Genomic DNA, 23,868 nt, shown 5'->3' with positions numbered 1-23,868 from the left:
TACACATTTACAAAGCTTTAAGCTGATTATATCCTATCGGTGACGTACATAGGCAAAGTGCCGCCATTAGGCAGACTTAGAATGCCGTCCCCTTTCATTTGTGGTCACAAACTGTATGTAGAATTATGTTATTATTAGGTGCATACCTAACTACTCCTTTTAATATCTTAATGGATCGTATTCGTTCCTTCGTTTGCCGCCAATTATAATTTTCTCCTAAGCAACGCATGGGCTGCCTATCGTCACGGGATGTCACGTCCCCTATTGCGCTATTAATTGTATACTTACTAATTATGTAGAAGAGTCATTCAAAAAGTATGTGTTTACTTTTGAAGGAAAGTTTTCTTCCTTCATCTTTGACCATGTCATCCATAAAAAAGAATATACACTCTTTCCATTTTTATCCCAATATAATAAATATGTACATTGATAGTAGGACGTAGCATAAAACGGAAGTGATGATACCATACCATAGTTATTGCATTTCTACTCGAATACGTACGCTGCGTAAGAGTGACGTAGCTAAGGTGTCGCAAAATAGTAAAGTTCCATGGGCAGGAGGTACGCTGTTAAGGGGCGACATTTTATAAAGGGCGGCAGATGAAGGAATATTATACAACCTTTGAGAGCCGTGGCGCCTGACGGTTTTCCACGAAGCAGACGATGCGGTCGCGTGTTAGTGCCGACAATGTCTTAGTTTTAAAAATAATGAAACCATAAAAAATCCAGACATCTTATAACCGCACAGGTAAAAAAATACAAGGGGCCTCCAAACCTGTCAGTGCCCTTCCAATATTTGTAGACTCTTCCTATCCGTTTACAGTCTACTAACGTCAAACAATATAAATAAGTAATACACTTTTTTTTATAAAAATCTATGTTGCTTAAAATAAATAGGTAAGTATAAAAAAATACTAAAACTTTGTATTACTTAGTCAAAATTCTTTTCAATCCTACGTCAGAAAAACATTCTTTAACTAAATTCACATTTTATATATTTTTAAATTCATTGTAGGTACGTTTGTTTTTGAGTTTCAATAAAAATGTCTTTTTATGACGTAGGTAGGTACCTAATATGTTTTTACCAAAAAATGTCTCAAATTGCATGCTTAGTATTTTTCCGCTAGGTGTTTGAGCGCATTCACATTATCAATAAAATACTCTAAAATTGTAAGCTTCATATTTTTCCGCTAGGTGCATATTTTTCCGGAAGGCCGACTGAATATTGACTTGAATAAATAAAATTGAAAGCCTTACTAAATTGCATGCTTTTTATTCTGTCGCTAGATATCGCTAGTCTAAAAATTAGCCACATACTAATATAGTTTTCTATCAAAGAATTCAACCCCTCTCTGTTGTATCAATTTATCCTAGATTCGTACCATCTGTTAAATTCGATAGTAGATGGTGGGTATAGAAGATTCCTACTGTGCAGTGTGCTTGTCAGGTTTGACGTTTGATTTGTCAACACTCAACATTGTGTAAAAAATGGCTATCGGCGTAGGTGGTCGGGTCGTAAAAAATCTGTCACGTATCGCCGTGTAGCGTCGATTTCTATTTCGAACGATTACAGTTTATATTGTTGATTTTAATAATGAACCTCATTATTTCGTCCATGACCTTTTGTACTTAATTTACTGGTAGCAATCGAAAACAATGCATCCCAGATTGTGGGTGTTTTTAATTTTAGTTGTCATCACATTAATCATTGTTTATTTTCAATCGCAGTTATCCCGAGTAGAAGATGAATTCAGAAATTTAGGTAAAGAATCATTATTGTATTTTTTCTATTTACTTAATTTCATTTCGAATATTTAAATATAATATTCAATATAAAATTATTAATGTATTTTAAGTACTTACCACCATTTCATGTGACTTTGACCCTCATTATTATGCTTGTATATGTATTATTCTAACATGACTGTATTAAGAAATCACTTCTGATATGATAAGATTAAAAAGTGTATCACTTTCCATACACGTACAGAGAAAACAATGCCTGTCAAAGTTGTCTCATCCATTCATATAGCGCCAGATTGTCAATGGCACGCAGACAATATACTTAGTTGTTCTTTCCTGATATTAAATGATGAATAACCGCTTTGACTCTGGACCATTACACCAGTCAATTTTTGATTGGAAATGGCGGTTTCACTGGCTGGCAAGCTCTATGAGCTTGGCAAACACCACAGACAAAGGGCGAGACTGGAATCTATCTGTTCGACATGTCCATGTGACCTTTGTTACAATTTTAATGAGATGTAAATTGCAAATGCAATTATGAACTATATTTACACTGCAAAATGGGTGTGAATATAGTAATTGGAAGTGGGTTTTTCGTACGTTTAATGATTGAGCGAGGACATTTTCAAATATAAATATAATTCAAATTCAAGTAGGATGTGGTGTTGCACTAAATAGTTTAAATTGTTTGACTTTTAATGATTTGTCACCCGTTAATGTAAAATGTCTTAACGGACAATACTGATTCTTTGTTAATTATTGTTAAATATAGAATGTTGAAAAGGTACAATAAAAATAATACAAGAATATTAGTGTTTTCATTTAATTTGGCCTACCACCAAGAAATAACAATAAAGTAAATTAATTAGATGAACAAATACTAATGTTTAGAAGATGGGTATTAATAATATTTTTTTGTTTCAGAATTATCAGTGGCACGGGTTCGCTTAAGAGAGCCACCGATCCACGAACCAAGCAGAGTAGTTAGCAATGTAGAAAATGACAATGAACTCGTTGTGGTTTACAATCGGGTTCCCAAGACGGGTTCAACTAGTTTTGTCGGAGTCGCGTATGACCTCTGCAAAAAGAACGCATTCAAAGTTTTGCACATTAACATAACGGCCAACATGCACGTGATGTCTCTCAACAACCAATACAAGTTTGCTCAGAATATTACAACATGGAATGCTGTTAAGCCAGCCCTTTACCATGGGCACATGGCGTTTTTAAATTTTGACAGGTAATAAAAATGTCATTGATTTACCATATAAGATAAGCTTTTAGTTAAATTCACATAGATTTGATGCATACGAAACATACAGTTATACAGTCAATGCGGTATCAACTCATTATGTAGTATGGAGTGGTTTTCAGCCACTGAGATTCTATATCGCTATAATGCAAGTGAGCCCAAACTGAAAGTGGGCAATATACATTTTTCGGTACTGTTCGGTTATCAGGAATACAGCGGAAAACACATTTTGAAAATAGCCGATAAACTGGATTATTTGTTAGGTTAACCTAACCTAAACTAACCCAAACTAACAAATAATCCAGTATATCGGGTATTTTCAAAGTGTGTTTTCCGCTGTATTCCTGATAACCGAACAGTACCCATTTTTCTTTTATATGGGGGCAGAGAAAAAATCAAACCTCATTGAAATATATTGACACTCCAATATCACAAATATGCATGCAATTGATTCATAGAAAATTGATCGCTAATGTAAAATTTTGGGTACTTACCTACATGAATTTTTTCTAATCCATTGATACAAATTTAAACCGATTTAATTCTGTAGTAAAATTTACAAGAAATTGCTACATTTTTATTATATATTTATTTTCAATATTTAGTTCTACAATGATTTCAATTAATAATTGTCTTTTTAAAATATGTACTTAGGTAGGTACTAACATAGAGTTTTAGAAAATATATTTAAAAAATCCTTTACTCCAGGACAAGTGGTGCCAAATTGACACTGATTGTCCGTATTGTCAATATTGCTGCATCAAATTGGCGCCGATTGTTTTCAATGGGTTATTAAAATCGATTTATTGGTTGCTGGATAATTAAGGAATAGATTAAAAAATACTAGTACAGAGGAACCTCTCACAACGAGCATAATTCGTTCCAGAATCTTACTCGTAATCAACGTTCCCTCTAATTTTTGTATTGTGTGTGCGGATCATCAACGCATCTGTGCCTTGGTGTCATCCGGTGCGGTAAATTTTCAAAGAAATAGAATGCATAATTTTCAGGAATATCTGTGCTATGAATATCTTATACAGAAAGCATAGAAGCTAAATTAAAATGATAAACACTAACATACGTATCTTCTTTTCGTATCTATACTTTGGCCCGCGATAGAACAGGAGGGATATGGTGATCCCACTCAATGTAAAATTTCACTTGCGTGCTTGCCTTAGTCACACTTGACCTTCACCTTCCGAGAAATGAGTCAAAGAATTGTACATGTGATGGTTTCGTGCACACGCGCACACCTTAGAGGGAACATTGCTCGTAATGTGAAGCACTCGTTAAGCGAAACAATTTTTCCCATATAAATTAATGTAAAATACGATAATGCATTCCATACTGAAAAAAATACTCAATTGTTTTTATTTGTAACGTTTATTGAAAAAAAATTATTTATTATTATTTATGATAATAACTAATTATTTTTTACTAGAAAGCTGTCTATTTGTTTTTGACTCGTTATATGAAATAATGCTCGTTAAGGGAGCCATTTTTTTACAATTTGTTTTGGTTGTTATGCGAATTGCTCGTTATGAGAGGTTCCACTGTATAAGCAAAGATGTTGCATTCTTTATGTGGTTTCCATATCAAAATCGCTGAAGCAAATTCTAGTTTAATTTTTTTTGTGCAACAAACAATGAGTTGCTTTTTTTTCCAGTGTTTGTATGAGAAATAGTAGACCAGGGGTCCTCTTTTTATTACCACGTTTTTATTAGCTCGTATTCTTGTTTGTCCGGTACAGATTTTTTCTTGTGTAGTAAAAAAATTTTCTTGTTTTTCCAAGATTTTTAACTAACTTCCCGACTAGCTAGACATTTGAAACTTTTAAAATATATCAGAACACGACGACAATGCATTCTTTTAATACTTTTAGCCATCTTTAAGCAGAATTGAATCAGTTAATTTTGTTTTGTATGTTTCGGAAAAAATTCGTTAAAAGTAATATTTACCACTCACTATTATTGCTTGCTAAGTGGGTCCTAGCAACTAAATTATTAATATATACATGCGTTACTATGGAAATCAATATGAAATGTCAAAATGACATTTCTGTATTCTATAATATTTATTCAGTATTTCTATCACGTACAATAAAAAGTTTTTATTAATACATAGAGTTGTCAAGTTTATATGATTCAACAGAAAATTTAAAGACGTGGTATAGGTATAAAAAGTTCTTTTTATCTTGTAATTATTTTGTTTCATTTTCATATATTTATAATCTATCTCTAAAGAGAAAAGTTTTCTTCAACATCATCTAATTGGATGTACTGTAGTGTTTAAAATTACAAAGGAAACGGTCTAATCAGTATTATTAAATGTTACATGTAATGAAGAAAATACATGGCCCATACAGGCCAGGGTCAAGATAAATGTTTTACACTTAATTTATTGTCTTGTATCTGTCAATGCATCGGAAGTGTTGCAATGTAAACATGCATCTTATCATATTTATTGTATTACTTATATTAATATCCATTGATAACTTTTATCGCCTTGATATTTATTTCAAGTATTCTGTTTAATTGGAGTATAAATAAGCAATTTTAGAAGTAATCTTTTTTATTAAACAATACAAGATTTTGCAGAAAATCTACTATGAAGATGCAGGCAAAATATATCGATAACCTGCCTATACAGGGAAACAACTTGAATTTCAATATTTTGAGTTAATAATGCCATTCGATGTAAAAAGGTCGTATCTTCAGAATTCAATCAAAAATCTCCTCAATGGATCAAAAAATCGAATAACCCTTTCTGGGATTAATCATTAATTCAATTATAAACGGGAATGCCTGAGTTGATTATTTTTTAACTGTAAAATTTCATTGTGCATTTCTAAGTTCATTTGAACTAAATAAAAATAATTACAAGATAAAAAGAACTTTTTATATACAACGTTTTTAAATTTCCTGTTGAATCAAATAAACTTGACTTGACTAGCTTAAACGATCAAAAAAATTGTGCTTGATAGAAATACTGAATAATGAAATGTCATTCCATATTGATTTCCATAGTAACGCACGTATATATTATTAATAATTTAGTTGCTAGGACCCCATAGCAAACAATAATGGTATCGAAATAACTTTTCATACAAAACAGAATTAACTAAAAATGCATTCAATTCTACTTAAAGATGGCTAAAAGTATTAAAAAAATGCATTGGCATCGTGTTCTGATATATTCTAAAAGTTTCAAATGTCTAGCTAGTCGGGAAGTTAGTTAAAAATCGATTGCAAGATTTGTACCGAACAAACAACCACCGGAAAAATAAGAATACGGCCTAAGAAAAACGTTGTAATTGTAAAATATACACATTTACTTAAAAAACCAAGGTTTTAACATTGAAATGAGAATTTGTGCAAAATTTTCAAAAGCCATTATCTTAGAACAAGGTATTTTGAGTTATTTCCCTATAGAACTAAGGTATCATCGATATGATGAATCTGAATTTATAATAATTTCACATGGCAGATTCATTTGCAGCAAAACTTTACACTATTGCCCACATTTTTCAAAAACTTCAAGCATTTAAACAATTTTAGATTCACTTAGTCAATTCCATAAATTATTATGTAGATGTGTAGAATATAGTCAAGGTAAACCAAGAATTTTGAATTTGTTACGAATGGGTGGGTGGTGAGCATTATAATTTTAACTGTCAAACATCAACACTAGATGTCTTTGTCAGGACTGCATTTGTATAAAACGCCTCGCATGATTATTATAAGTGTAAAACTTTTTTTATACAATAAACCATCATTAATTAGAGATTTATGTAGAAAACCACAAACAGTATGTCACATGTAGGTACTGAAATATAATAAAACGTCATGGCAGGGTTGTAAATAAGGCTGCAGATACACGGCATCGTAGTAGACGTGCGTTGTCGCAGGGTCGTATTTGAGTCCGATTGCATCCGATTAGAATCACCAGCTGGATTTGTTTTATTTAATTGGTGATTCTAATCGGATGTAATCGGAATCACATAAGACCCTGCGTCGACGCACGTCTACTGCAATGCTGTATGTCTGCAGCCTAAGCCGGCTCGCACATCACAACTCGCCTCGTGTGCCTGACCATAAATCAAAACTTCCGACAACGGGCGGCCAGTGTTGCATGACACAACCTCGCACATCTATCTAGCGACAGTCGTGCGTAGCCTTCGAAACGTATTTATATTTAAATGCAGTAATCGGCGAGCCGGTATAGGAATGACCAATTCGTAGGTGTTTTTTTGTGACTTCGACCCTCCGACTCGGAGCCCGAGAAGGATGCAACATGTCGAATGCAACAGCCAGATGTTTTTTTCAGACGAAACAGTTGCATTCGATCAATCTGCGAAGCTCCATTTGGCAACGCGTGTTACGTTGTTTCGTTAAATAACAATGACGTCACATCGACGTATTCGACACGTTTTTAGGCAAGACGAGTTCCGATGTGCGAGCCGACTAAGAGTTTCAATATGCTAACATACAGAGTTATATTTTTTTTATGTCTATCAATTCGTCTTCACTAAGAATGTTGTGGAATCGCCAGTTATAGTCCGAACCCTTTGAACTAACTTAGTTTTTACTAATTTTTCAATGTTGCTTGTTCACAGATTAGGAATAACTTCGAAGCCAATGTATATTAATTTAATAAGGAAACCTCTAGACAGACTTGTATCATATTACTACTTTCTTAGGAACGGAGATAATTTCCGAGCCAATTTGATCAGAAAAAAACATGGAGACACAACGGTATGTATTTTATTTTGTACTGTACCTATATCGATGCAGAGTATTTAGATAATTTATAGTTCCTACTAATAAGTTTTGGTAGGTTTGGTTACATTACAATATTCCTATGAAATAATTTATAAAATAGTATTTTCTGCCTTTCTTTGTTATTTCAACGTGCACCAACTTTTTACGTTAAAAATAATTTATGATTTTATAAAGATAATACAAAGTACCATCTAATACAACATTTTTGCGGATTCAATTTTCTTTTATTGAAGTTATACTTCTTTAGGCATGTTTGGAAAGTTAGATCAGAGTGTATTTTTGGCGTGTGACATGTAACACATAATTTATTTTTTCACACAAAAAATACACTCGATTGGATTCGAACCAACGATTGTTCGGTTATCAGCCAAACGCACAACCATCACGCGACACCATGATACTGCAATAGTGACGATTATACAGTATAATATTATAGTTTAGAATTGTTCCGTTGCTAGGCAGCGAATTTATTATTGTTGGCCATTTGCAATTCCTTAGGTAAACAAACTATTAAACGTCATAGTGGCAGTTGTTACTTTAAAAATAAAAACAACGATAAATAATTATATAATTTAGTAATATAAGTTAAAGTGTATAGAAATAAACCAACTGTGTTCCAATAAGCGAATAAGCGGTCCTTTTTCTTGAGTGTGTAATTTAACAAGATAATTAAGAGCTAGTCGAAGAATCTAGTTTATCACAAGTTTTGTTACGCCAAAGAAGTATAACTTCTAACGCGCGTAAATAAGTACACACACCGATTTTTTTATAATTATTGAAGTAATTATTGTCGTTCGGGTGACTGAACAATGCTGTACCTATGGCACATTTTGGAGGTGATTTTACAGGAACTAAAAAAACTGTTTATTTCAGTTAATGATGTAAAAAATGCTCTTCAATGTGTGTTTTAATCAATTATAAATTTTAATATTATATTTTTTATCAAATTTCACTGAAATTGAATGTGTGAACTGTGTGTAATTTGATATACAGCAACTGTGCAAACTTGAGCCAATAAAGCCCGAAATAATAATATATCATACAGCGTTGTTCATGTGACCTCTTCAGTTATTTATTACACGATAATAGCGATATCTATACGTAATAGTTTTCGCAAAGTACTTACTAGCAAGGCTACCTTTATTGAAATGTACCTATTTTCTGTATGAAATTACGTTCATTATAACTAAAAATATGTTTAGTTGATTGTTTTCTAGAAAGTAATTAACAGTAATTTACAAGTTATAGGGGGAAATTAAGTCCATTGCTACTGTAGTTTTACTAGGGGCATCTAGCGATAGAATACGAATTCTATCTAATACAATTTATTAATGATTTAGAAGAAGTATTTTAATTGATTAATACGTAAGTAGGTATCCAGAAACTTTTTAAAGAAAAACAAATATTTTTTAATTCAAAGATACAATGTACAGGCAGGCGGTGCTCGACTTTCGTACATAATTGCTAAAAGTGGAGCAATGTAAAAAAAAAGTCAAAAAGTGTATTTTTGAATATTTTGGACAATGAGGAAATAAATTCATTTGCAACACCTTTATCTGTACTGGCAGCTTCTCCAGTGAATTTAACCTGATCCGTGCCACGGACGAATTAACTCGCCAAAGCATGTATGGCGCGTCAGGCCACGGACGAATATATTCGCGGGTTCTTGTAAACGTCATAACTTCTGAATAAACATTCCGTATATATTTTCTCAACAATATTTACCATTTTAATGTGAAAATATTCACCATAAACTTGATAAACATGTTGTGTTGCTAAGTTTTCACAAATATTTATCATTCCATTCCTATTTCATATTTTTTAAAGGATTTATTTTATTCCGAAAATGGCCTGGCTGGCAGTGATTAGGTTAATATTATGTAACGAATATCTACAGTTTAAATTTGTTGAACCTGCTTTTACTTGCTGTTTTTGCATTATCAGAAAGTCAAGGACCGCCTGTACTTAACTGCAATTAAAAAAAATTATTATAAAATGTGCATTCGTCCATCTTATGAATTACATAATATTTTTATGATTGTTTTTGTCATTAAAGTTTATACCCCATTTACATGTGCATGGATTTACTGCTGACAGTACGTATTGTCGTGGCCATAATAAGAAAATTATCGTGCAAGTTGCAAGATTGCATGCATGGATCAAAAAAGTTCAGCAGCTTTTGAATTTTAATGCAACAGTTGGACCTTATGGGGCTTCAGTATTGTGATCATACATAAGACCTCATTTTGTCAGCTACCTTTGTTATAAACTTGTTTCTTCCATTTTAGACATTTGACGAGTGTGTCGAACTAAATCAGGCCGATTGTGACCCGAACAATATGTGGCTTCAAATTCCTTTCTTCTGTGGACATGCGGCCGATTGCTGGTAAATATTTTTATATAATTTGTTATATTGGCTAATGACGATTCTTTTAATTAAATCAAAATAATAGATAGATAATACAAGATAAAAAGAACTTTTTATATACTTACCACGTTTTTAAATTTTCTGTTGAATCATATAAACTTGACAATTCTATGTATTAATAAAAACTTTTTTTTGTACTTGATAGAAATACTGAATACATATAGAATACTGAAATGTCATTTTGACATATCGTATTGATTTCCATAGTAACGCATGTATATATTAATAATTTTTTTGCTAGGACCCCCTTAGCAACCAATAATAGTGTTTTACTTTTTACGACTTTTTTCCGAAATAACTTTCCATACAAAACAGAATTAACTGAAAATGAATTTAATTCTGCTTAAAGGTGGCTAAAAGTATTAAAAGAATGCATTGTCATCGTGTTCTGATATATTCTAAAAGTTTCAAATGTCTAGTTAGTCGGGAAGTTAGTTTAAAATCGATTGCAAGATTTGTATTGGACAAACAAGAATACGAGCTAATAAAAACGTGGTAAAATAAGGTCTTAGTATGAATTTATAATGCAATGTTAATAAATATGTATTGTGGTATTTACAGGAAACCAGGAAATAAATGGGCGCTTGAACAGGCTAAAAAAAATCTGTTGGATCACTATCTCGTTGTCGGCGTTACTGAAGAGATGTTAGATTTTATTTCCATTCTTGAATTAACCCTGCCCAGGATGTTCAAGGGAGCCACGGAGCATTTTATGAGCAGCAACAAGTCACATCTGCGTCTGACCACGGCCAAAGTAACCCCTTCCGACAAAACAGTGAGTAAAATGCAGAAGTCAACGGTTTGGAAGATGGAAAATGAACTCTATGAATTCGCACTTGAGCAATTTAATTTTATGAAGAAGAAAACATTACTGAATAAAGACCCGAATAGTGTTGTTCAAACATTTTTCTATGAGAAGATTCGACCCAAGTAAAGGAATTGATTGTAATAATGTGAGAATTTTTCGTACAGTACCTTCCGTTGATAGGTACGTGTGACATAAATACAGTGTCCATAACCCATGACAGTCGTATCTGTCAATATGGCCTATCTACAATATTACCAACATTACAGGAGAGCCGAAAAACTGATTTAATAATATAATTTATATGAGGCTTGTAGGTATTTTTTTTATTAATTCAATGAGTTTGTGTTGTAATATATCGAACTTCATTTAAAATACATTTTGCCAATAATATTTTTTTTCTTTAGAGGAATCATTAGGTTTCTTGAGAACATAATAATATGACAAATTGCAATAGACAATAGTGTCAAAAGCATAAGATTTATGTAAAACCATGTACATGTGTACAGTAAAACTTCGTTAATACGAATTCCATGGGACCGAAAATCAAAAAAAAATTCGAATTACGATTTATGAAATGTATTTGGAAAATTTTTTTTTTTCATTAATTTCGTTTCCGATCATAAATGTGCCTACCAAATTGGGTCATAAAATGTCAGGATTATTTTTATTACCTTCGTAAAATAAGCAATTTATGATGTTTTAAAAAAAGTCTGTCACAATTTTCAATGGAATAGTGTACGTTATTACGATTTATTGAATATTTTCATATGCCAGGACACTGAAATAATTTAGAATTACGAAATTCGAATTAAAGGTATGGTTTTATATGAAAATAATGTTCAAGGGACTTTTTTTTCCCAAAAATTTCGAATTACGGTGAATTTCGAATTATCAGTGTTCTTACTAAAGAGGTTTTACTGTACTGTAATAATTGATGAGTAGAATTTTTATAGCAGTGTTGTTGGGTAACGGAAATTTTAACATATCGTCACCACAGTTCTAACTTATTGTAAGTGCGATTTATTCGTTTTTCTTTCAATTGAGTTTAAAATTTTATACAAATATATGCATTGCTGGTTTTGTATAATATATAAATGGATACCTAACATATGAGTTGGTTTGGAAGGGGTTTGGGTCAATATATCCATCCAGCTCTGGTTTTGATTCCTGGTGAGGGCATAATACAGGTAACATCCCCTCGATGATTGCAGGGAATACAATATGGATAAGCGAAATTTCACAATAATCAAAAGATTAAAAAAAAAAAACAGAATACATCATAAAGATAAACAAAATAAAAGTAATATAACTTTGCAATAAACTAAAAAAATAACATTTATTTTGTTCCACGTTGCAAGAAAGAATCTAGTTTACCCTGCGGTGCCTGTCTGTGACGTGTTGGCTTACTTTTATTTTACTCACGCTTGTAAACTTAATTATGTGTGAACGAGCGAGAAAGATTATAAGCTCGAGATTCCACTCATTATGATTCCTGGCATGTTGCACATGTGAAAACAAGTGCGGGACAAAAATATTATAAAAAAATCAGTCTCAATAATATATTGAATTCGCCAACACCGAGGTTGCACTGAACGAGGTTACCTGTATATGATTTTATCAAAACCTGGGGTGTTTCTGCTACTATTATAATAGGTACTGTAAATGGGGCTCTTAGTAGTGTTGAAAAAATATAAAAATATATGAGTTAATAAAAAAATCGTAACAATAGCCGATGTAAAAGGAAGTGAAGACCATTTAAACTAAGCGTTTCATATGTATAAGTGTATGCACATGCAGTGATGGAAAAGCATTTTACTTTTTAAGAATTATTGTTTTTTTTTTATAATTATATATTTGGGGCTCTGTGATTTATTTACAGCCTACATGAAATCCAAGATTGATTATAATAGTAAAAATTTATAATAAGTAATAAAATCACTCAATAAAATTTAATTGATGAGATGTCATAAAACTGTCACTAACTTTATTAATATTATAGTATAAGTTTTTTATAATTACTATTTACAATATTTGTTTTATTGTTATTGTAAACTAACACAATATGTGTAATGACTATTATTATGTTTTAGTTGTTTTTTATATTAATAACTGCAATCATTTTATGTTACTAATATTCTTATAATGTTTATTGAATAAATTGAGATATTGCGGGGAATCTGGCAAAATAACTAAGAGCCAAAAAAATGATTGATGTGTTTATTTTGTATGAAGCTAATAGATGGTTTTTTATCAATTACATGGAGTTCAAATACTATGTTTCGATTAAATATTATCATAACTAGATGCCTATTTAAAATGTAGATTTAAAAATATAATTCAGTTAGTTAAATTTTGCTGTTATATTTATGAGTGTTCTGTTAAGATAAATTTATTTGCCGTAATAGATTTTTGAACACCTACCGGTTGCAATAGTTATACGACATTGATTAGCGATGAGTCAGAATGCCCGAAATATTATGTTTTGAAAACAACAGTTTTGTCATTTTGTATATACAGTAGGCGCTCAGTAATCCGGCACCCATATTTTTTCACCTATGCCGGATTGTCGGAAATGCCGGATTATTGGATTTATATAGGAAACACGTGTTTATCTGTCAAAGTCGGGCACCGAACTGCCGAGCGAACGGCTCTCCGCTCTGTAATCTGGCAGTTTAATGTGAAACCTGCCGGATTATAGAGCAAGAGAGCTGAGTTGCAAAATGCCGGACTATTGGACGTGCCGGATTGGTGAACATCGGATTACCGAGCGCCTACTGTATATCAAACATTAAGTTTATTTTATTATGAAAATTAAAACACATTTTCTTAAAGGACATTTTTTTGTTGGAAGCATCTTTCTATGTCCAATTCTCTAAAAGATGGCATGGCAGAATTAGTTTGTATTTTTTTAAGTCATAGAATGATAATTGCTTGCAGTTTTTAATTTGAAATAATTGCTTTTAATTATGAAGTATTATTATCTTTTTCTACCTTAGCCGATAGAATGTTCCATATGAGAGCTTTTTCTTCTTCTTCGGCCATTTCCGCCCCTTAGTTGGAGCATATGGACACCACGCGGCGCCTCCAAGAATCCTTGTCGCTCGCCAGTCTTGCTTCGTTTCAGGTCAAACCAGCATCCCGTAGCTCCGCCGTATACACTATAGATAGTATTTAGCGGCCTTCCAGGACGCCGGAATCCGGTCAACTTGAAGAACAGGCAAGCCAGGTTGAGGTTCTCTTCTGGCATCCGCAGCATGTGGCCGAGCCAGGTCCAACGTCGCCTCTTCACTCTCAGTGTGATGAGAGGCTGCTTGGTGTGAAACATCTGTTTTCGAAGCTCAGTATACGGTTGCTCTGAGCCTTCGTAAGGTGTCATGATTCGCTACCGTAAAGCAGCACCGTCAGAAACGTCGAATAGGCGGCATTTGGTTTTGACCGAGTACAATCTTCGTGAGTCCCAGACACTCCGCATTGAGTTGAATGTTACTCCAGCCATTCCCATTCAGATCGCGAGCTCTTTCTACAAAATGCCATATTCCGTGATGTGTTCCCCCAGGTACTTGAAGCTGTCGGCGCTCTCGATGTTTTGTCCGTCGCTAATCAGAGGGAAATCTGGATCAGGACAGGTGCTATTACACAAAACATTGGCTGGGAGAGCTCCCAGGCACAATTCACAGCTAGATCAGCAGTTCTGAGCATCTGTATTTGTATCCAGAACATTAGCTTTTTTCCATCATCTTCCCCTACTGAAAGGTTAAATGGTTATATTTTTATATTATTGATAACTATTTTAAACATCCCCTATATTGTATTAACTAATTTTACTTTTATTTTCATAATTGTACTGCTGTTTCAGTATTTTTTTATTGTTTATATAATATTAGTAGATACCTAATTAAAAGGTTAGCATGGAATTAATATATTATATTTGTTTAAAAATTAATATTGGCATAACAGACTGACATGGAAATATCTCTAAATATATCTGTAATATTTAACCTAAATTGGGACAAATAATATATTTTTATTGTTTAATAAAACGGCTCGACTTAAGTACTGTAAAATGTGAATTTTATTAATTTTATCCATTTATTAATATGTAGTTAATGTTAAGGGGATACATTTTATTAAACATTTGTGATTTAAAATTTATCTTTTTGATTATAATTTGTGTATTAACCATGATAGATTTGTCGCCATTTTTTTTTTACAAAATACAGAATAACTGATTTATTTTATAATTTTTACACATATCAATACACCAGTTCAATAGGGGAACAACTCATAAAACCTTGTTCCGAGATAATGGCGTTTGAATTTTTTGCAGTAATTCTTATTTTAATTTTAAAGCCTTGATTTCGATGAAAGTGTATATTTTTTTGTATTTGATTTAGTGGAATTCATCAATGCACAATGAAATTGTACATTTTAATAACGAATTAACAAATAAATTTGATTATATAATGGAATTACTGATTAATCTTAGAAAGGACTATTCGATTTTATGACACATTGAAGAAATTTTTAATTATTTTTTTTGCTGAATTATAAAGAGAAGACATTTCTACATCAAATGGTATTCTTAACTCAAAACCTTTAAATTTTGAGTTGTTCCCCTATTGAACTGGTGTATCGATATATATTGTTACAGTTTTGCATACATATTAGGAAAATGTTGCTTTTTGTTAATTTCAAAATACTGCAATGTGCGTTTAATAAATCAAGACTAATAATTATTATTCCAAATTTTCAGTCACCCTGTAAATAAATTGTGCGAATGAAATGCAAGTAATTCTGACAAAAATCTCCTAAGCCATTTTGAGCAGACATGATAATATATATAAAAAACACAATGATAAAACGTTTATAGAATATTGACATTGAATGTTATAATTATGATTAAGTACATATTCGCAATTTTCAGATACTTAATATGAAAGAATTTATTTTATACCTATTTTAAGTTAAATTGTTTTTGCAATAAAATGGTTTTTAAGTATTAATGTTGTTTTTAAGGCTAAAAGCTTATAAGAGATGTTTAATAAATAATAAAATTACAAGGTATTCGATTGTTATAATACAAGTTTCAAAGCCAAGTTTCGTCTCCTTACACATTGTTCTTTTTAAGAAACACTACATACGCCACTTTTATGTCACATAATATATAATATATAGGGGCCGGATTTATATGCTAGTGCATGTTTTGTTAGGGTGTATGCACAACTATGAGAGTTGCACAGAAATCTGTTTTCAAAGACACAGAATCCAAAAATAAAATTTTATTGTGCATATAAATGCATATTTGAGACGTTAGAGCATATTTGAGACATTAGTGCATATTTCATAAATAAATGCATATTTTAGAGCTTTTGAATTTATAATTTTAGTTTTTTAAATTATTTAATCGAAATATAACTAAGTTAGGAAGGTAGATAGTTTAGATGCACTTGCATTTTTAATGCCATCTTCGAGCTGTGGATTTATCAGTAATAGTGAATTCAACTTGACCACTTTTATTTAAATTTTGTCCAATCACCTCTGTGGACGTTGAAAGGTCATTTTCCGCATATAAACAAAATACTGACAGATGCCTATGGGGAAAAATTTAATGCCAGAGCATAATAAAAAAAATATTGTAATTTTTTTCAGGCAAAAAACAGAATATCGTATTTAGGAATAGTTAAGTGTGTCGTTTTTATTTTTTAAAGTTATGTTTGGTTTACATTTCATTTATTATTCAATTATTTGTACTTGTGAAAAAACTATTTTGAAAATTGTAATTGATTAACTTTATATTCATTGTTTGTGTTTTTTTGTTCTGCTATCGTATTATATCGAACTAGTTATTCGATTTTTTGTCAGTAATATTGGGTAAAGTGGGTATTTACAATTTTTTTCCACAAAAAATGACAATTTTTAACTGCATATTTCTTCGGTTTTAGTGCATATTTTATTGATTTTAAGTGCATACGTGCATGCATATAATTATGTTTTTTGCTACATATAAATCCGCTCCCTATATATCACATCTAAATGTGTGTAAATAGGATGACTAGTGTTTTTGGTGGTTATTGTTTTGCTTCTAAAAAACAGCGATGTGTAACAAGACTAAGTCCTTCATAATTTTAGTGTAATACATTAACGCCATGGAACTCAGAAATAATGGGAACTGAAATACTTAAAGGGTAAAGAGAAGCAGGCAACCGATCTCGAGTAAGGAAGAATACAGGATAAATTTAAACACGTGTCAAGAATATGTCACATGTCGAATACTGACAACTGCTCTCGGTTTATGCATTGACGCTCATTTTATATTGGTGTACACCCACTATTGCACGTCTATAGTGCTTGGTTCATTTTTGTATGACACTCACACATCAAAAATTTACTGTATTGGTATATAGCCTATCGGAATTCTATTTATTATCTGTTCTGTGATTAACGCCCACATACATTTAAATCCATTTAAATTGACTGAGAAATTCAGAGTCAATAATAATTGTTGAAATTCTAATGGATTCAAGCTCTGTACTATTCCATTTAAGTCCTTTTTTGCGACCCGGGTTTCGCCTTTCGGCATCTTCAGGCGCCGTGTACACTCACCAAAGGCAAACACACACTTAAATGAAATAGTACAGAGCTTGAATCCATTAGAATTTAAATTCATTTCCATCAAGTACCTTCAGTCGATAGTATTAATATAATTGTTGAAATGTTTACTAAAAAAGACAAAATATAGACACGAATAACAAGAGTTGAATTATCACTTTCCAGTCTGTGCAATTTTAAGATTGAAGTTTATTTTTGACTGTTGATCTGTTAAAAGGTGTAGAAAGAATTATTTGATGTGGTCTAAACCAGAGAATCGATACAAACAATTTAATCAGTATCAGAAGAGCCAAACAAATGCTTGTCTGACCTTTTCGAAACCTCAATATGGATTCTAATGTCTCAGTAAAGCTCACCACCTGGATGGCAATGAATGTGGGTTCAAATCCTTTTTGGTAATTTTTTTTTTAATACAGTAGAACCTTGATTATCCAAACTATAAACATACCGCATTACATTGAAGATCTATATTTTTGGTGTGGATCACACAGTGTCGTACACGTAACGTAAGCACTGTCAATGATGGCAACCATTGATGATTGGAAAAAGTAATTAAACATCTATTTTACTTCTGAAGGTTCAGCCTTTTTGTGTTAGATTTTTTTATTTTATCATATAAAACTGATGCTCATAATATTTGAAGTCCAGATAATCAATGTTCTACTGTAGGTATGCTTCTGAGGTTCTTAATTATGTATGACATTATGTTAAATTAAACATAATATCATTAGACAAAAAAGCAATGATTTTGTATAGGCACTTAAGAAACATAAAAAGTATGTAGACAGTATTATTGGTTGCGTCTGTCAATTAGAGATATTAAAAATATGTAATTTAAAAAAGCGTCAGAAACTACCTATCACAAAAATCCTAGAATTGGTTCGAGTGGGATTTAAGCTCCTGTATCTGTGAAATAGTATCCCATGCATAGGAAAGTATTTAAATATTGTCATTTTTAATTCCGTATATTTAAAATATTTTATGAATTGATGTGATGTTTGATTATAAACTGCCATCTGTTGTACCTTTAGCAAATATTTTATACTATTGTGTAAATTCTGTATAAAATTTGTAGTTATGAATGTATTCAAGTGCTTCCAAAATAAATGTTATAATTGATTGTCTTTTTAATTGTATTTTTATTATTCTCTTTCCAAAACTTAGCATTGGGAGTACTTACATGAAAATAAATAATAAATTGAATATACTATAGAATTAATGATGTTAAAGAAAACCTTCCATAGGGTAAGGTAAACTGTAGAGCCTAAAGTTTACTAAACAATGAAGCAAAAAGGACTTCTAATTTTAATACAAAATTTCAAACAAGAGTGTGCTTTTATATTTTTTTCATACAATAATGGCACTGATGTCAAAATGAAACTTCTTTTAGCGATTTTATAAGTAAACCGCAGAACGCGTCATCTTTGAATCAGTACCTGCCTACTTATGCGGTGCGGAATACCGTTTAGCTCAGTGCAATATTGGAATATGAAAGCACACCATTCACATGAATCTTTGCATCAATCAAATCTCGCTTTACTATAAGTAGTTATTTTATATTAGACTTGCTTTTCTATTAATTGTACGTTCAAGTCGTAACGTACATGAATTTATTGCATTTTGTTCATCTAATGGCGCCCAAATGTTTGTCGTCTAGTTGCCTGCAGCAGAGCCGAATCATCCCATTCCTATACCATAGGTAGGTGGAGTGGTATAAAGACTACAGTTCTCGGTTAGTACAATTACTAAAATTTAGTCAATATGCCATGTAGTGAAAGTGTTTTGTCGGGACCCTTTACCTGGGCTCAAGGCTACTCATTCGGAAAACGTTGAGCTAACGTAATAAGTGGGGGTGGTACTTATAGGTACCTACTGTAAATACAGACTGCCGTCTTGGAGCGGTTTGGACCAATTGGGTCAGGACCAGGTCGCTCTGAGCGCCGAAGAAAAAAGACACATAATATTTTTGAAACAACAAGAATAAATTGGTTTTTAATTTAATCAAATACTCGATTGTAAAACACTTAAAACGCAGGTTCCCTGTGCAGTATATTGCGAAATCGAATCGTTGAATTCTTAGAAATTCGATAAAATGAACCATATATTAACGGCCTACGTGCGCCACGTAGGTCAAAATGGACCTTTTATGCTATTTTCAAAGCATGATCCTGGACATTCCTTAAACGTTGTAGATAATCTATTTATATAATTTTGAAGCCTTATTATCTTTTATATTTATTTTAAAGATTTGATGACTGCATAAAGTATTTTTATTACATAAAATAGTATTCTTTCAAACCTCTCGATCTAATGTTTTAGAATATAGTCATATTTCAGTACATCCATGTGCAATGGTGTTAAGATTTTTTAGGTTTATTAATTTTTAAACGCATTTACAAAACCATTAATAAAATTACTGTTAACAATATATAGTGAAATGTTAACGATAAAAAATTATATTTTATAATCTCTGTGATCCCAAATTTGACAAGAATTAGGCATTTTATTATTCAAAAAATGGACGCGATTAACACATTTGAAGATAAAAGATACTGATTCTACTTGATTTCTAAAGATACTGATTTTAAGCTATGTCTTTGACCATTCAAATATGATAAACATCTTACGAATAATGATTGTTTTATAATAATTATTGACCAAAGAATAAGGTAGTATTTTTTTGAAATACGCCATTTCTATTGGCATTTCCCAGTGGTTAAGCTAGAACATACGGCCGTAGCCATAAATTAACAAACGAAAAATGTAGTAGGGAGTAAGATCATGTTAACGCGCATTCGTATCACAGAATATAAAATGTGGTGACATGACTTTCAAATCTCGCCATTTTCGTTAGTGGCTTTATGACGTGCCCTTAAAAATATCATATTCATGAAACGTGCTCCCAAAAGTTACTATAGATACATAGTTATTTGCATATTTTATTTAATTTTCTGCCTCCTGGAATATGTCACTATTTATATATTACGCATTACCTGCCTTCCCCTGGAAATGGGACAACTGGACTCCAGGACAATTGAACGCCGCACTCTCGTAGACACGTACCTATACAGAAAGAACGTAGACGAAGAATTTTAATCAGTTTCTATCTACTACTTAGTAGTTTTAATTCATTTTACTGTTAACATAATGTTTTTTTTATTGCGGATTGAGAATTACCATGCCTAAGGCTTTATAAAATTAAAAACTCTTTTCGTTGAAACTTAAACATATGCACGATTAAATCATTATTTACGTCTTCATATTTACATTCTGATCAACTATTAAATCATAATATAATCATTTAAATATAAATAGTAATATTAAATATTTTTTTTCTATAAGTACCTAACGTCTATTTATTTTCGAATTGCGTGACGTCCAGTTGTCCGGCGCCAAATCGTCCTAGACCCCTAACCCTACAGCCACGAGACGTTACTGTTGCCTGCCTGTTGATGATTATAGAATTGAATACTGTTCCGTTCACAGCGGAAATAAATCGTATACAATCATAGACTATAGATAGTATGCAATTTATTATTTTCGTCAAACGCTCGATCAGATTTTAGAGCGTTCTGCGACGTAATATTTCCCACTGCGGCCGCTGATTAAAGGCGGTTATTTTTGTTGAATTTTTAAGTCGTTATTAAACGCTATGTGACAACTGGCAGTATTGGTCGGGGGTCCATCAAATATTTAGGGAGGCGTCAATTTCACAGCGCTGAGAAACAATGTCGCGGAGAACGGGAAAGTTGACAAGAAGTCCACCTCGCCCAGTGGAACTTTCTCGCAGTCTGACCACCACCCCATTTTGACAGGGGTGGCAATGAACTTTGACAACATTTTTTTATGCGAGCACGTACAATGGATTGGCGAATTACACATGATGATAACACTATAATGGCGTCCCAGTTTTAACTTGCTGTGAGTGCGATTTGTTACTCATGAGTATATCAGTGTATGTCAGTGACGTCCCGTGAGGTAGGCAAGTAATAGACTGTTTCAAAGTGGGAGTAGCGTAACTAGAAATATTGGACCCTTACGCAAACATCTTCTTCTTCCACGGGCTACATCCCGGGGTGGGATTTGGCCTCCTCCACAACCGCTCTCCACTCACTCCGGTCTCTCGCTACACTTCTCCGGTTACCGGGTCTTCCTATATGAAGCCAGTCCACTTCTACGGCGTCCGTTGGGGTAGCCACTTCGTCATGATCCTTGGCGCTCTAACTTCAGGCATTCTCTCCACATGTCCCGCCCATCGTAGTCTTTGGGACTTACAGTATCTTATTTTTTGCCGTTCAATCAGCTCTTCCTACTCGTGGTTCATTTTTATTCTGTAGTTCCCATTTTCCAACGTGGGTCCAAAGATTTTTCGGAGTATTTTGCGCTCGAAGACAGCTAATTTATTTTCCTCGTTTTGAGTAAAGTTAAGCACCAAGTCTTACAGCTATAAGTGACCACTGACCTTATAATTGTTTTATAAATTAGAAGTTTACTTCTTCGGCCTAGAATTTTCGACCCCACCAGTCGCTTGCAGGCATGCCAGCATTTATTCCCGGAGATAAGGCGGATTTTTATCTCCTCTGCTGTCTTATTTTGGGTATTTACTAAAAATATCTTAACTAGAATTAATATTGGACCCTTACGCAAACATCATGCTTAAAAAAAATTTCCGCCAAATCCGCCAATAAAAGTCGAGATCTTTTCTTGGCTCTTCCATTTAACATTTTCTGTGATCTAAATTCATAAAAATATTATGTAAATTTTGTAAGAAAATGTTACCATTGGGAAATCATAAGGAGAAAAAAGGTAAACCAGTTTTTTGTGAAAGACCAAGGATTTTTTTTAAATTCAGCGCCATGTAATTGTATTATAAAGGTCCTGTATATCAATTCTATCTGTCGTAAATATTACAAATTTATTTTGAACACATTAATATTACTAATATAATAAACTTATTCCAATTAAGCTTTTAAAGGTACCAAGTATCGCGATGTGGTGTGCTATCTATTAAAGCGTTCCATCAAACGACATTGAATGGCAAAAGGGGTGACGCACCCCTATCTGGACAATGAGGCTTCGACGGAAAAAGGCTATCGCCGATAAATTATTGGCCATCGAGTTCATTTAACGCGTGACTGGCGGTTATCGAGCATTGTCCGTTTGGCTGCTTCTATCAAACGCAAATTTAATAAATATTACAAAAAAAAGACAGACAAACTCACATACTTAGTTAATTTCCGTGAAAAAGTTTTTCTTATACATAATAATCAGTTTTAAACCAATAATTATTTATAGATTTAAAGAGTTTTAGTTGTTTTCAGAAGTGGTATAAACAAAAATATTACCGGCTCAAAATAACAGTGTGAAATAATTATTTATCATCAATATAAGACGTATTAAAAAATCTTGAAATTTGATATAAATGTGATACAAACAGGTACATATTATTACAATTTAGGTAGGTACTTAAAAACAAGGTGTCGTCTACTGAATAAAATATAACAATGTTATTTTCGTTACGTAGTAGCTAAACAATAAATACTCGTATAAATACACAATCTACAAGATTTTTTAATTTCATTTTGATGTCTTATTAAATGTTTTAACAATAATATTTGTGTAATTTTGTAGTTAATACCTAAGTGATTGATTGTTAACTATGTAAAAACATACACTGATTGAGTAAGTGTATCTATTTTGAATTTATCTATAGGGAAATTTGGAATACTTTGATTTTTCACTTGGTTTGATTGTCAATTGATGGTGTGATCATTTTTGTTTCAAGCGATATTGAAAAAATACACAGTAATAATCAATCTACATGGAATGCGACCGTGAAATCGATAGCGTAGTATGGCTCGTTCGGCAGTTTTCAATGTTCGAACAGACGCCGCTAAAAAATAGTACATAGGTACTCTATTATTTGTTTTTCTAAGCTATCGGCCAAAACCCAAAACATGAATAGTACCTACACACAAATTAACTATTCCTACAAAATGAGACAGTTGAAATGAATATAAATTAAAAACAGTGCAATTATGAACAGAGTGTTTTAAATAATCGGACGAATAATAATTATTTGCTTATTGTTTTCGTTTCGACGATAGCGTACGTCTTTTGCCGTGTTTGATTGTTTATGAACATTATCACAGGCCGTGATTTTGTATCAAAGTGACGTGCGTCAATGGATTTTCATAGTATATACAAAACAATTTAAGGCAACTATATGTGATCTTCATGGACT

The 23,868-nt window shown here is 32.3% G+C and overlaps 2 protein-coding genes and 1 long non-coding RNA gene across 4 annotated transcripts; 1 reads left to right on the top strand and 2 right to left on the bottom strand.

The window, feature by feature from the left end:
• Positions 1-1,479: 1,479 nt before the first annotated feature.
• Hs2st (Heparan sulfate 2-O-sulfotransferase) lies at positions 1,480-12,698 on the top strand. Its single transcript, XM_085955180.1, has 5 exons — positions 1,480-1,762; positions 2,671-2,986; positions 7,614-7,752; positions 10,068-10,165; positions 10,769-12,698. Exons 1-5 carry the CDS (start codon positions 1,657-1,659, stop codon positions 11,139-11,141), a joined length of 1,032 nt encoding a protein of 343 aa, XP_085811306.1. The 5' UTR covers positions 1,480-1,656; the 3' UTR covers positions 11,142-12,698.
• A 695-nt stretch (positions 12,699-13,393) lies between these two features.
• LOC147066517 (uncharacterized) lies at positions 13,394-14,787 on the bottom strand. Its single transcript, XM_085955181.1, has 2 exons — positions 13,787-14,787; positions 13,394-13,432 (listed from the first exon to the last, which is right to left on the bottom strand). Exon 1 carries the CDS (start codon positions 14,389-14,391, stop codon positions 14,008-14,010), a length of 384 nt encoding a protein of 127 aa, XP_085811307.1. The 5' UTR covers positions 14,392-14,787; the 3' UTR covers positions 13,394-13,432; positions 13,787-14,007.
• Positions 14,788-15,676: 889 nt separating this feature from the next.
• On the bottom strand, positions 15,677-18,753 carry LOC147066516 (uncharacterized). Of its 2 annotated transcripts, none has more exons than XR_015071575.1 (3): positions 17,736-18,753; positions 16,917-17,525; positions 15,677-16,430 (listed from the first exon to the last, which is right to left on the bottom strand). It is a non-coding gene; the product is annotated as an uncharacterized LOC147066516 (long non-coding RNA). The 2 variants fall into 2 exon arrangements; XR_015071576.1 differs by having other exon boundaries at positions 15,677-16,487; positions 17,017-17,525.
• Positions 18,754-23,868: the final 5,115 nt, after the last annotated feature.

This window comes from Rhyacophila brunnea, unplaced genomic scaffold (assembly GCF_057557595.1).
Source record: "Rhyacophila brunnea isolate RB1 unplaced genomic scaffold, BYU_Rbru_1.0 scaffold_5, whole genome shotgun sequence".
Classification (NCBI taxonomy): domain Eukaryota; kingdom Metazoa; phylum Arthropoda; class Insecta; order Trichoptera; family Rhyacophilidae; genus Rhyacophila; species Rhyacophila brunnea.
The sequence above is the reverse complement of the archived record's forward strand: the minus strand, read 5'-3'. Positions and strand labels throughout refer to the sequence as shown.

What these genes read in the sequence shown, in the direction of transcription:
- Hs2st (XM_085955180.1), top strand. Translation starts at nt 1,657, where the DNA reads ATGCATCCCAGATTGTGGGTGTTTTTAATTTTAGTTGTCATCACATTA. An exon ending in GCGTTTTTAAATTTTGACAG is followed by an intron (nt 2,987 to 7,613) that starts GTAATAAAAATG and finishes GCTTGTTCACAG; the next exon opens with ATTAGGAATAACTTCGAAGC. An exon ending in GGACATGCGGCCGATTGCTG is followed by an intron (nt 10,166 to 10,768) that starts GTAAATATTTTT and finishes TGGTATTTACAG; the next exon opens with GAAACCAGGAAATAAATGGG.
- LOC147066517 (XM_085955181.1), bottom strand. Translation starts at nt 14,391, where the DNA reads ATGACACCTTACGAAGGCTCAGAGCAACCGTATACTGAGCTTCGAAAA.